At 39.9% G+C, this 14,692-nt stretch overlaps 1 protein-coding gene and 1 pseudogene across 7 annotated transcripts in view; one reads left to right on the top strand and one right to left on the bottom strand.

Annotated features, from left to right (window-relative positions):
- The window catches only part of FAM149B1 (family with sequence similarity 149 member B1), a 79,754-nt gene that overhangs the window by 62,239 nt on the left and 2,823 nt on the right, over positions 1–14,692 (top strand). For 3 of the 7 annotated variants that reach the window (XM_053586142.1, XM_053586147.1, XM_053586143.1), the window contains 5 exons: positions 1,522–1,646; positions 3,491–3,594; positions 8,173–8,397; positions 10,380–10,503; positions 11,830–11,955. In XM_053586142.1, coding sequence (XP_053442117.1) covers positions 1,522–1,646; positions 3,491–3,594; positions 8,173–8,397; positions 10,380–10,503; positions 11,830–11,955 — 704 coding nt within the window. Of the gene's footprint in view, positions 1–1,521; positions 1,647–3,490; positions 3,595–8,172; positions 8,398–10,379; positions 10,504–11,829; positions 12,097–14,692 lie in introns of those variants that run through there. The other 4 variants (XM_053586145.1, XM_053586146.1, XM_053586144.1 and 1 more) reach the window with 3 other exon arrangements.
- LOC128582915 (uncharacterized) lies at positions 5,204–5,271 on the bottom strand (annotated as a pseudogene).

Below are 14,692 nucleotides of genomic sequence, written 5' to 3'. Positions count from 1 at the left end.
TTTGGCAATTGTAACCAGTGATGTTGTGAAGATTCTTGAACATTTCTCCTGGTACACATGCGTAGGAGTTTCTTTAGGGTATGTACTGAGGAGTAGAATTGCTGGATCACAGGGAACCTGCACTTTCAACTTTACTAAATATATCAAATTGTTCAAAGTGATTGTGCTATTAATAGTTTATATAATCACTAACAGTATACAAGTTCCTGTGCTTACAGTCTCAATATTCACTGCTCTTTAATATTTAATTTTTTGTCATTTTGTAAAAGGGTGTTTTCTTGTGATTTTATTTTCTGCATTTTCTTAATTTCACAATCAAGGTAGACACAGCAAAACTTTTATTATTATTATTATTATTATTATTCTTTTTTGAGACAGAGTCTCACTATGTTGCCCTCAGTAGAGTGCTGTAGCGTCACAGCTCACAGCAACCTCAAACTCTTGGGCTTAAGTGATTCTCTTGCCTCAGCCTCCTAAGTAGCTGGGACTACAGGCACCTGCCATACACCCAGCTATTTTTTTGGTTGCAATGTTGTTGTTTAGCAGGCCCAGGCTGGGCTCAAACCCACCACCTTCGATGTATGTGGCCAGCGCCCTACTCACTGAGCCAAAGGTGCTGAGCCCAAGTAAAACTTTAAAAACATGTTCAGTTCATATTTTTCATCTCATTGTTTCTCTTGAATTCAGGATAATTTCTTCAGATCTTTTTGCTCTAGTCCACTATTTCTGCTATTAACCCACCTTTAAGTTTTTAACCTTAAGTAATATTTTTCTAATTTCAGATTAATATGAGGGTACAAATGATTAGGTTACATTGTTTGCATTGGTTAAAGTTCAAGTTGTAGTTGAGCCCTTCACCCAGGGTGTGTGTGTGTACCCTTACCTTGTGCCCATTAGGTAAGAGTTTATCAATCCCCCTTCTTCCTCCCTTTCCCCCCAATTTCTGAAGTATTTGCTGATCTGATTATGTTGTTCTGCTTGCACTTTTTCAAGGTGCCTTCTTTGTAGATTATGTGATTTTTAATAGACTTTCAATCATGTAACTTTACCTGTGAGAACTGAGGTCTGGATTAACGATCTGAAGGTTCCCCTGGAGATAAAACATCTAATAGAATAGTCACTAGCCATGGTTGGCCACTTAAGTTAAAATTAAAATTAAGTAAAAGTAAAAATTCAGTTCTTCAGTCACTAGCCACATTTTAAGTATGCTCTTTACCTACATGTGGCTAGTGGTACCAAACATTTCCATTAACTCCAAAGGTTCTGACAGACAGCTTTGCTCTAGAGATCTTTACTTTTCCTTTTGCCAGGTACCAGTAGGCATCACCAGCTTGGGAAACCACTTTCAACTACTCTTGTTTTGAGAGGTGCTTTTGAACCATGCAGATGGTATGAAATTGGGCTTCAAAAATGAGTGAAGCCTTGAGATTATGAATTCTCAAAGGAGATTTTTTTTTCACAGTATTGTTACTATGCATCAGAAGATATCCATGAATAATAGACTTTTATTCCTTTGCCCAGATGATGAGAGTAATGCTGCAATAACCAGACCGGATTCAGAGAGTCCCTGTGTGCTGAGTGAACCACACCCTTTGGTATTGCCGAGAGTGCCACAATCTAAGGTGCTGTCCATCACCTCAAATCCGGTATGCCCCAGAGGGGATCACTGGGAGGCCCTAGGGCTGTTCTTGCACTCAGAGTTGTTTGCTTTAATTATATTATTTTTGACTTAACATTTTTCAGTAGTTATGTGTTTATCATAATTGTGACTTTTTGCATTGATCTATTTTAATTTAAACAATTAATAACAAATTAGGGTTGATAAATAATTCCTAGTCAACTCTTATAGAGAAATCCATAAATTGTGCAATTTAGAGTCAACTATGTAGCCAGCCTAAGTCTGTTTGGGGAAGAATGGAGGATACTTTTATAATGAAAAGAAGAACTAATCTCCGATTTTCTATGGCCTTAACATTGTTCTTTGAATTCCTTCTTTTTGACTTCTTCCCTTTTTCTTAACTTGGCCTACCCTGTTTTTGTTTTGTTTTACAGTGTCTTGCTCTTGCTCCATTGCCCAAGGTGAATGCAGTGGCTTCATTATATCTCACTGCAGTCAAATTCCTGGGCTCAAGTATTCCTCCTTCCTTGGCCTCCCAAGTAACTTTGACTACAGGTGCAAGCCACCATGCCCAGCTAATTTTTCTGGGTTTTGTAGAGACAGAGTCTCACTCTTGGCTTCAAGTGATCCTTCTACCTGAGTCTCCCAAATTGCTGGTATTTACAGGCTATCACCACACTCAGCCTGTTTTGTTTTTTAATCTGCTTTTTTTGCCTTTTGGATGTTTAGTACTCAAAAGTCAAGTAGACAATAAAACCAAAGCAAAGAGAAAACCTATCTCAAGTGAGTCTGTGAACAAATACAAAGATAGCATTTCTTGCAGGAGGCTGGCAAGCTTAGTCTTATCCCCATGTAAGGATTTATGTAGTCCCAGTCCAATTCTTACACTATAGTTTCCTAGGTTACTTATAGCCAAAAAAAAGGAGGGACAAAAGAATTATAATCCTTGGGCCATGCTTATCAACCCTGGGTCTTCCTACCAGATCTAGTCAAAAGCTGTGTTAGTATACTGGCCAAATACTATGTAACTAGATTTATAAAATGAATATTTAAAAATAAAACCAACAGAGCTCATAATTTAATCACATGAGGATTAACCAGGTAAACTAATGGTCCTTTGATGGTGATACAACACTTCTGCATGCTTATCTGGTCTGGCTGTGGTTAAAGTAGCCTAAGCCCTATACAATTCTGGTTGTTAGTAGTCAAAGGAAGAAGAGTTAATTCAAACATTCTTTGAAAAAAAGAGGAAGGAAAATATATTCTGTGGTAGAGGAGGAGATGGTCAGAAAAGGCACTGAATTGATGACCTGAGAAACAAACAGGTCTCTCAGGTGGCAATGCCAGTCCAAGTAAGATTAAATTTCCTGCTAACATTAGAACAAATAAGATTAATTCCTAGGTAACAGTCTTCAGGATTTAGTTTATCACTGAGAGCTGACTGTTCCATGGGTAGTGAAAGAGAAAGGATTAGTTTGTACAGAGTGCAGGATTATGTGATGATAAAAGAGATTGTTAGAGTTTACCCTTATCTTTTCTATTATTCTATATTTTAATGAGTTTTCTTTTCTATTGTAATGTAAAAATAATAAAGGTCTTCTCTCCTCTATGAGAGGGGCTGTTAATTACTTTCATCCAAGTTGATCAGGGTTCCCTTACTTGCTGTCATTTAGAAATGGAGGAAAGAAAGGACTCTGTCATCTTGAAAGTGGACGTGGGCCCCCAGCTAGGACTGCTGGCTAAGACTTTATACAAGTTAAGACACAGGGAAAATATCAATTACCAAATTGGAAATAGTAACTTTTGGCAAAGTTGGGAAACTAAACAGGTATCTTCACCAATCAGTGAGTAACATCTTCTTTTCACATGTAGATGAATCTCTGTCAAGCAAGTGGTCATCAGCCAAATGTGAATGGTCTCTTGGTTCATGGGATGCCTCTACAGCCAAGAAATCTCTCCCTAATGGACAAGCTCCTGTAAGAAGTATAAAATTTTAATAGACTATGGAGTATAAGTAGTTCACTAAGAAATAAAGAGAAATTTAATCAGGGTTCATATATAAGGGGACTTCAAAAAGTTTATGGAAAAAAATGGATTTTTTTGAGACAGAGACTCACTATGTTGCCCTTGGTAGAGTGCTGTGGCATCACAGCTCACAGCAACCTCGAACTCTTGGGCTTAAGCGATTCTCTTGCCTCAGCCTCCCAAGGAGCTGGGACTACAGGAAAAATGGATTTAAAAGACAAAAATAAGGCTGGGCACCTGTAGCTCAGCGGCTAGGGCGCCAGCCACATACACTGGGGCTGGCAGGTTGAAACCCAGCCCGGGCCTGCCAAACAACTACAACAAAAAAATAGCCAGGTGTTGTGGTGGACGCCTGTAGTCCCAGTTCCTTTGGAGGCTGGGACAAGAGAATTGCTTAAGCTCAAGAGTTTGAGGTTGCTGTGAGCTGTGAAGCCATGGCATTCTACTAAGGACAACATAGTGAGACTCTGTCTAAAAAAAAAAAAATGTTTTGTTCTGACCTTCCACTGCCCTCCTGTCTCTCAGTCCCATTCTTCACTGAGGCTAGCCATAAAAACTAGAATCCCTCTTCTCTAAGGCAGGTCATAGAAAGCAGAACCCCTTTTTCCCAAAGCCAGCCATAAAACCTAAAATTACTACTCTGACTTTCCCCTCTGGTTTTCTATATAAAAACTGACCATAAAGAAATTATCTTACTGGCTTGGTGCCTGTAGCTCAGCAGCTAGGGCACCAGCCACATACACTGGAGCTGGTGGGTCGAATCCAGCCTGGGCTGACAAATAATGACAACTACAACCAAAAAGTAGCTGGGTGTTGTGGTGGGCACCTGTAGTCCCAGGTACTTGGGAGGCTGAGGCAAGAGAATCGCTTAAGCCCAAGAGTTTAACGTTGCTGTGAGCTGTGAAGCCACAACACTCTACCCAGGTTGACATAGTGAGACTCGGTCTCAAAAAAAAAAAAAAAAAAAAAAGACAAAAATTAAGTCAGGTGCTGTGGTTTAAGCCTGTAATCCCAGCTATTTGGGAGGCTGAAGGGGGCGGTCCTTTGAGCCCAGAAGTTGAATATAAGCCTGGGTGATTTAGTGAGACCCCATCTCAAAAAATAAATAAAAAATGTAAATTTTCTTTCTCAACATAAGCTCCATCAGGTTCAAGACACTTTTGTAAATGATACCAGCCATGTAGTCTTTTTCACTTAAGTGAAGAAAATGGGTGTCCTTTAAAGACTTTTTTACGACTAGAAAACAAAAATCAGAAGCCAAATCAGGACTGTAAGGTGGATGCCTAATGACTTCCATTGAAATTCTTGCAAAACTGCCCTTGTTTGATAAGACAAATGAACCCAGAGCATTTTCTGGTGGAGGACTCTTTGGCTTTGGCTAACTCTCTCAGAACACTCTCATAACAAGCCTGTGTTAAAGTTCTCTGGCCTTCCAAAGTCAACAAGCGAAATACCTTGAGCATCCCCCCAAACTGTTGCCATGACCTTTGTTCTTAACTGGTCCACTTTTGCTTTGACTTGACCACTTCTACCTGTTGGTGGCCAATTTTTTTCTTTTATCTTCAGAAAACCATAGGCTCCCCACAATCATCTGGTAACTCCAGCTATTTTAGGTGATTTCATCATCTGATGCGGCCATTGTTTTGATTGTGCTTTGTCTTCAGGATTATATGGTAAAGCCGTGTTTCATCTCCTGTTACAATTCTTCAATGAAATGCTTCAGGGTCTTGCATTTTAAATTCTATTAAAAGCTCTGCCCTTGTCTGAAGCTGATCTGGGTGCAAGGGTCCTGGTACCCATTGAGTGGAACATTTGCTCAACTTTAATTTTTTAGTAGGAATTGTGTAAGCTAAATTTTTTAGTAGGAATTGTGTAAGCAATTGAAATGCTAATAGCATTGGCTATTATTTTTGCCATTGACCATCCAGCCTATTCAATTAGAGCATAAATGAAATTGTTTTCCTTGAAAATTGATGATGGTCTGCCACTTCAGGTTTCGTTTTCAGCAACATGTGGTCTGTTCTTTTATATTTTTTAATTCTTTATTAAATCATAACTGTGTACATTAATGCATTTATGACATACAATGTGCTGATTTGATATACAATGTGGAATGCTTACATCTAACTGATTAACATAACTATCTCCTTGCTTATTTGTTGTGGTAAGACATTCATACTCTTATTTTTTTTTTTTTTGTAGAGACAGAGTGTCACTTGATGCCCTTCGGGTAGAGTGCCATGGCATCACACAGCTCACAGCAACTTGCAACTCCTGGGCTTAAGCGATTCTCTTGCCTCAGCCTCCCGAGTAGCTGGGACGACAGGAGCCCGCCACCATGCCCAGCTATTTTTTGGTTGCAGTTCAGCCGGGGCCGGGTTTGAACCCGCCACCCTCGGTATGTGGGGCCAGCGCCTTACCGACTGAGCCACAGGCGCCGCCCCTCTTATTTTTTTTTTGAGATAGAGTCACACTATGTTGCCCTGGGTAGAATGCCATTGCGTCCCAGCTCACAGCAACCTCAAACCCTTGGGCTTAAGCCATCCTCTTGCCTCAGCCTCCCAAATAGCTCAGACTATAGGCACCTGCCACAACACCCAGCTATTTGTTGTTGTTGTTGTTACAGTTGTCATTGTTGTTTTAGCTGGCCTGGGCCAAGTTTGAACCTGCTAGCCTTGGTATATGTGGCCAGCACCCTACCCACTGAGCTGTGGGCACTGCCATAAACTGCTGATTACTTTAGGGCATTGTCCCCATAAGCTTTTCAAAAAACATCTTTGGTTTTTCACTAGTCTACCCAAGCACCATCATAAATTTGTTTGTTCTTGCTTCAATTTTAGCAGAATTCATGTTGCTCTGATAGGAGCTCTTTTCAAATTGAGATCTTAGAGCCTCAAACTAAATTCTATTCAGACATGTTATAACAAGTTAGTACAAGTTTATTTTGGTGCAAAAAATTTTTGAAATCTATGTATTATTTTTCCATATGTATTTTCCATTAACTTTTTGAGGACCTCTCATACAATTTTTGTAAAGTATTTGTACCATTTTACACTTGTACCAGCAATGTATGAATTTCAGTTGGGAGCACATTTTATATAGGAATTTGAAAGATCAATTTCACAGCAGTGAAACACAGATTAAAGCAGGAGGAACTAAAGGCCAAGAGGTCTAGTTCAGGAGTTCACGTACAAGCTTGCTAAGGGTCTGTACTCAAGCTGTAGCAAAGGAAAAGGAAAAGAGCTGTTGTAAGAGTTATTGTAAAAGAAATGAAATTATACAGAAATAGAGAAGTCAAAGTCAGCTCTAAAGTTTCAAGCTCAAGGGTGTTTTGGGGGAAAAGATGAGTTTCTTTGGGAGTATGTTTACAGTGATGGATCATCTCACTGGAAATGTGGGAGATCAGTTTTGGAGACTGATCTAAAAGTTGCCTGGCTCAAGATGATTATTGAATCCAGAAGTATGAATGAGTTTACAGAACAAAATAAAGATGAACATGTAGAGCAGCTAAAGTCTAAACGTTTTGTATTTAGAAAGCAGTTCGGGCATGAAAAATAAAAAACGTGTAAGAGAAATGTGAATGGTTAGGAAGGCAGGACGACCAGAAATACCTCTTTGAACGTCAAAGTTTAGCCCCATTCCTTGATTGGCATCTTCTCTTTAGAGTTCTCCAAATACTGAGGCATGTTTTGCACTGAAGGACACTGAAGTGGCCTGAAAGGTTAAGAAACTTGCACAAGAGGAAATGGCAGAACTTAGTTGCTTTATTCACTTCCATTCTACTTCATTCTGCAAATGCTGTCTCTTAAATGTATGACAATAGTCAAACATCCTCTCATCGGCTTCATTTATTTTTCCCGGAGCTCTGGACTCTCATTTGCTTAAAAAAAAAAAAACAAAAACCAAACCCTGAATTTGTAGGATAGTTGTGTTAAAGCTACTAAACTGTTTAGGTGTGGTGTTTTATCTATCAGAGGTCTAACAAGAAAGAGCTGTGTTTCTCAGTTTATGCCAGTAGGGCTACTGTGGTCCCACTGCACTGGCAAGCACAGGTCTGGACCCTTTGCCTGCTCCTAGTTTTTCAAGAAACCCAAATCTGCGCCTCAAGCAGCGTTTGCCTTCCAGTTTTCTTTTTGGTGACAGTCCTTCAGCACTGAAGAATGCCTCAAATGTAATAGGAATCTCAGCCCCAGTGGCAAGCTTTTGGAAAGCACTTTAGAGTAGGTGGCCTTTGGGCTTGCCTTCACTGGTGACTGAACAAGGGACCATGGTGGCAGATGGTGGCTTGGCTTTCCCCAATCTCCATAAACAATGCTTACGATCGAAATGGTGCCCTCCTTTTAAGAACAGATTCTCATGCCTGAGCTAGATTACCTTCTGGAAACTTGATTATTGAAAGATTTTTATTTTTGCTTTTTCCTCCCCTGAATATAGTTCATAGTCTAAAGCTTTTTACCCTGTGAGTCTTGTCTTCCTGTACATAATAATCTTTATTTTATTTCATTGTGGTTTTCTAATTGGGCCACTAGAGATCTTGATGACAAGCTACTTATGAGGCCTGGATCCAGTACCATTCTTTCAACCCGAAACTGGCAAAATCGAACCATGGAGTTTAGTACATCATGTATGTCATATACAGTGCAGTCAGCCAGGAGACGCAATCCCCCACCACGTACCCTTCATCCGATCAGCACAAGCCATTCACGTGCTGGAACGCCAAGACCTGTGGAAGAAATCCTCAGAGGATCCCGAATGTAGGTTCCAAAAGCAGAATTTCTAGAAACTGTGTTAAAACTAGTAAATCTTGCATAGAGAATTAAATATAAGGTTGAAATTCATGCCTAGAAACTAATCATTAAGTATTCTTATGATGGTTACACATGGGGTTAATATCCAATACAAAATTTTTAAATGGGGTTAAATTTTAATGAAATACAGATATTGAATCTTTCTGTTGATTTGGGTAATGATTCCTATTTCTAAATACATTATTTAGAATATTTCAGTGGGATTTAGGAAAGTAATAATATATATATATTTGGGAACATGTTGGGTGAAATTCATCCCAATAATAGTTAAATCTCTTTTAATATTTTTCTCTACCATCGGGATCTGCTTATTCCATTGACAATGAAAACTTTATGCACCTCAGATATGTAGATGCTTATATACCAAGAAAATTATCCATTAGCACTTCTTAGTAAGTAACACTTAAAATCTTTCTTTTTCCTCCCTCCCCCCTGCCCCCCATTCACTAAACACTCTAAGCTTCATTATGCTAAAAATACCTAGAGGTCAATTTTTAGAATTCTTTTAGTTATTGATTCACAAAATTTTAGGATGAAATTTCTAAGACTGTAACCAAGGATATTAAGGTATCAGTGCAATACAAAACCGTGTACTGAATTCAGCTTCTAAGTTAAGCATATATTGCTATATTTCTCTCCTAACATGCTGTTTCTTGATTTTGATTTTCCGGTTTGTTAAAATTTATCCCAGCAAATTCACAAAAATGATTTCCCAAATCATCAAAAATCTTTTGTCAGGCCACCAGTGTTCTCACCTGCTCAGCTTATTTTGTGGCTATATCTATACCAACAGAGGTATAGATTCATTCATTGGGGGATGAGTGGCTTTGATGTATAATCTCTCATTGTACTTGTTTCTAAATTTTTTGCCAGTGTTCCCTGCTCTGTTATTTATGGAACATGAAAATCTCATTCCACTTCAATTACTGTCTTAGGTACGAGTGACACTAAAAGCCATTCTAAATCCCTTTAAAGGAAATGAAGTTTAAGAACTTTAATTGTGGCTCGGTGCCTGTGGCTCAGGAGGCTAAGGCACCAGCCACATATACCTGAGCTGGTGGGTTCGAATCCAACCCAGACCCTCCAAACAACAACCAAAAAAATAGGCGGGCTTTGTGGCGGGTGCCTGTGGTCCCAGCTACTTGGGAGGCTGAGGCAAGAGAATAAGCCCAGGAGTTGGAGGTTGCTGTGAGCTGTGAGGCCACAGCACTCTACCCAGGGCGACAGCTTGAGGCTTTGTCTCAAAAAAAAAAGAATAAAAATTAAAAAAAAAAACAAACTAAAGCTGATTTTATGCTTTGGGGCTGGCTGTAGCCATCAGCTCAGTCAGTCCTTCTGGTCCCCTCAAAAAAAAAAAAAACTTTAATTGTGGCTCAGCGCCCATAGCACGGTGGTTACAGCACCAGCCACATACACTGAGGGTGGCGGGTTCGAACCTGGCCTGGGCCAGCTAAACAACAAAAATAGGCAGGCATTGTGGCAGGCACCTATGGTCCCAGCTACTTGGGGCTGAGGCAAGAGAATTGCTTAAGCCCAAGAGTTTGAGGTTGTTGTGAGCTGTGATGCTACAGCACTCTATCAAGGGCGACATAGTGAGACTCCGTCTCACAAAAAAAAAAAAAAAAAAAAGAACTTCACTTGTGAATTGGAGTTATTATGTGGAGGACAACTGGAAGGTTCAAACTGTTGAGAATTCTATCAGATGTGAATTTACAGACCCAAAATTGGCAGAGAAGGATAACACCAGAGAGGGAAAATTATTTTTTCAGTCCAGTTCCGTGAGAGTCAACTTCTCTTATGTGCCCGGGATAGAGCTTTTTAAAAATCAGAAATTATTAAACTCATTTGCTTTATTTCTTATATCAATGTGCTGGTATTGTTATAACTTAATGCTTTCATACCTTGGTGTTCCCTGGTGGGATCTACAGGCCAGTGGCAGCTGACTCCCTCTCCTCTCCCTCACCAATGCCCCTGAGTCGAAATAATCTGCTGCCACCTATTGGCACAGCTGAAGTTGAACAGCTGAGCACTGTGGGGCCACAAAAGCAAACGGTATGTCTCTTTCATATTGTCCTTCCCTGTGCTTCTTATGAAACCTCATGGGCAGTAATTCTGTAGGATTTGTGCTCTGGTCTTGATTTATACTTTATTTTATCCACACAAATACAAACTGAGCACTAATTTTGACAATGGAATTGGAGCTGCTTGTCTGCAGTTACCACACCTACCAAGGTTGACACAGGATATGCACAGTTCCCACTACTAATAGTTTAACACATTAACTGCTGTGTGAGTTATACGTAACGGGTCTGAGGAAGGATATATAATTCACGGGTCTTTTTTTTTTTGGAGACAGAGCCTCAAGCTGTTGCCCTGGGTAGAGAGTACCGTAGTGTCATAGCTCACAGCAACTTCCAACTCCTGGGCTTAAGCAATTCTCTTGGCTCAGCCTCCCAAGTAGCTGGGACTACAGGCATCTGCCACAACACCCGGCTATTTTTTGGTTGTAGTTGTCATTGTATGGCAGGCCCGGGCTGGATTTGAACCCGCCAGCTACAGGCACCGATCCAATTCACAGGTCTCTTGACTTTACATTTTACACAATGGGTGGCCCCCTGGGCAAAACTCTGCAATTGGTTCATGAAAATCTTTCTTATTAATGTTATTGTTACAATCAATACTGACAATTCTAAAAACATAAAATGAGAAGTCAATAAATTATGTTTTTCTATTTACCTTTAAATTACACTTAATTATAAAAGTTTTTCTTGACTTGTCAGGCTTATTTTTCAAATTTACACATTGCTTTTTTTTTTTTTTTTGCAGTTTTTGGCCGGGGCTGGGTTTGAATCTGCCACCTCAGGTATATGGGGCCAGTGCCCTACTCCTTGGGCCACAGATGCTGCCCTACACATTACTTTTTTTATCATTAATTTTTGAGTTTTTGTATTACTTTTTTTATTCATGGATTTTTTTTTTTTTTTTTTTGTAGAGACAGTTTCACTTTATGGCCCTCAGTAGAGTGCCATGGCATCACACAGCTCACAGCAACTTCCAACTCCTGGGCTTAAGCGATTCTCTTGCCTCAGCCTCCCGAGTAGCTGGGACTACAGGCACCCGCCACAACGCCCGGCTATTTTTTTGTCGCAGTTCTGCCAGGGCCGGGTTTGAACCCACCACCCTCGGTATATGGGGCCGGCGCCTTACCAACTGAGCCACAGGTGCTGCCCTATTCATGGATATTTTAAGATCATTTTGTTTTCATAGTTTTTATTCTATTTTCATAATAAAACACCATGGCCTCCAGGAAAAAAAATTTTTTTTCTAGTCTGGCAGGTACTGTGTTAATTGTTTCTCTAACTTTCATCTTCTTTGCAGAAACCCCACAGTGATTCCAGTCGAGCTCGAAGTGCAGTGGTGGATGAGCCCAACCATCAGCAGCCCCAGGAGAGGCTCCTTTTACCTGACTTTTTCTCCAGGCCCAACACAACTCAGTCATTTTTGGTAGAGTGATATGCTTCCTAATATGGTTTTGATAGTTGGGGAGAGAAAAGGGAAAATAATTTACTAGTTTAGTAGACTTCAGATTTTACCTAGTGGCTTAATCAACTCTAAAAATAAAAGTTGATGTACTAACGATAAAAAGTGTTACAAGTACATTTTGTTGAAATGCTAAAACAATGTAGAATGTTCCTGCCACTCATTCTTTGTCAGTAAAATGGCTTACACAGAAATTACAAATTCTAAACAATTTAAAATTTAGACTTTTCCCAGCATAAGCAAAAATGTTAAATACCAGTGCATATCAGAGCAGAATAATTTTTCATTGTCTAACCCTGCTCTTACGGAATTACATCAAAAGTAGTATCCTATTATGAGGACTAGTGATTGAGTTACAACTTTTAATTTTTAGAGATGGAGTCTTGCTGTTGCCCAGGCTGGGCTTGAACTCCTAGGCTCAAGCCCTCCTCTCACCTCTGCCTCCTGAGTATCCAGGACTACAGGCATTTACTAACCCTTTTGAGCAAGTAATAGAAAAAACATGGCTGGGAAGTAATGTACTCACCTTCTCCATTTGTAATCCAGGAGCTCAATACAACCTAATCTGTTCTAAGGCAAGAGGTCTTGGAGAGCCTTGGGAATTACCCAAGGCCCCACATCTGCACCAGTTTTCAGTGTTTACAACTCACTTACTTTTCATTGTCTAACCCTGCATGAATTCATGATTCCCAACTCATGAATCTTGAACTGATCAGCTTAAAGTGCTATACAATCTTTCTTCTACTAGAAGAGTGTTGAGAGTAATAGATGAATGGGACTTTGTATGAGTCATCCAGGTCTGCTGTAACAAATGATCAATAACTGGGGGACTTAAAACAAATTTATTCTCATAGTTCCAGAAGCTAGAAATCCAAAATCAGCATCAGCAGAGCCATCTTCCCTTTGTAGGTTCTGAGGAAAACTTGCCTCTCCCTGGCTTTTGGTGGTCACCTGCAATCAATTGTTGGTGTTTCTTGGCTTGCAGCTGCATCACCCCAATGTCTGCCTATGATCACATGGCCTACGTATCTGTGTCCGTGTTCCCTTCTTCTTATGAAGATCCTAGTTACTAAATTTAGAGCCCACCTAATCCATTATGATTTCACCTTAACTTGATTACATCTGCAAAGACCCTATTTCCAAATATGGCCACATTCACAGGTTCCAGGTGGACATGAATTTGTGGGGGACACTATTATCCAGCAGGTCTCAAATACTTATGAAGAAACTCTCCAAAAATAACGGCAAAAAGGAAATGTGTTATCATTTTTTTTGTGTGTGTGTGTTATCATTTCTGATTCTGGGAGTTCAACATGTGAACCCAGAAAGTTTGACAATTTTATTGAATTTGTCTTCTCATAATCTGATCCAGGATATTTGTTAAACAGTACTTGATTATTGGGCAGCGCCTGTGGCTCAAGGAGTAGGGCGCCGGTCCCATATGCCAGAGGTGGCGGGTTCAAACCCAGCCCCGGCAAAAAAAAAACCACCAAAACAGTACTTGATTATATTCTCAGCTGCACTCTCTTCTATTTAACACTTAGTTGTTGGTTGCCTTTGGAATAATACTGAACACATGAAAACATTTCAGTTTCTCTTTTTCTTAAGTTTATAACAAAAGCAAAGTAAAAATTACTTACCATAGCCATTTTTCTCATTTGTTGTCATAAAAAGGGAGATGGCTATAGCTCAATTTAAAGAGTGCTAGCTCAGCTCCCTGGTGTTTTCTAGAATAAGGGTAAGTAAACTATAATTCACAGGCTACTCCATCTGCTGCCTGTTTTTTATAAATAAAGTTTTATCAGAGCAGAGCAACAAACTTACTTGGTAATGTACTGTCTATGGCTGCTTTCATACAACAGGAAAGTTTAGTAGTTACAACCATCTGGCCCTTTACAAAAAATAAGTTTACTGACCCCTGATCTCTAGAATATGGGAGCTTCACCAGAAAAAAATTACTTAAATCTCTCCATTTCAGTGCTTATAAGTTACTGAGTGATGTTTTTATTACAAAAGCCGTAATAGGATAGCACATATAGCTCTTTATTGGATATCTGCATTTTTTGAGGTAAGGTCTCCTTCTGTTGTCCAGGATGGAGTGCAGTGGCACAACCACATAGCTCACTACCACCTCTATGCCCAGCCCTGCATATTTGCAATTTAATATTTTAGTCATGTCGGGCGACGCCTGTGGCTCAGTGAGTAGGGCACCGGCCCCATATGCCGAGGGTGGCGGGTTCAAACCCAGCCCCGGCCAAACTGCAACAACAACAAAAAAAAAAATAGCTGGGCGTTGTGGCGGGTGCCTGTAGTCCCAGCTGCTCGGGAGGCTGAGGCAAGAGAATCGCGTAAGCCCAAGAGTTAGAGGTTGCTGTGAGCCATGTGACGCCATGGCACTCTACCCGAGGGCGGTACAGTGAGACTGTCTCTACAAAACAAAAAATATTTTAGTCATGTCTTTATATCTTTAAATTCCTTGAGATAATTCTGAAATATCTGAGTTTCATAAAGCTGAAAAGCAGGCTGGGCACACTGGCTTATGCCTAAAATCCTAGCATTTGTAATAGCTAGGCAATGAGTAGAAATCAGATAAAACTCCCTTGGATTCTAACTAAAATATTAAGCCATGCAGATTACTTACTTATAAAAGCTAAGATTTTCTTAAAAACATATTAGTAAAATTGTAGAATTTGTTATTTTT

The sequence above is a fragment of the Nycticebus coucang genome, chromosome 3 (genome assembly GCF_027406575.1).
Source record: "Nycticebus coucang isolate mNycCou1 chromosome 3, mNycCou1.pri, whole genome shotgun sequence".
In the NCBI taxonomy this organism is placed as follows: domain Eukaryota; kingdom Metazoa; phylum Chordata; class Mammalia; order Primates; family Lorisidae; genus Nycticebus; species Nycticebus coucang.
This window is presented reverse-complemented; position numbering and strand designations above follow the sequence as displayed.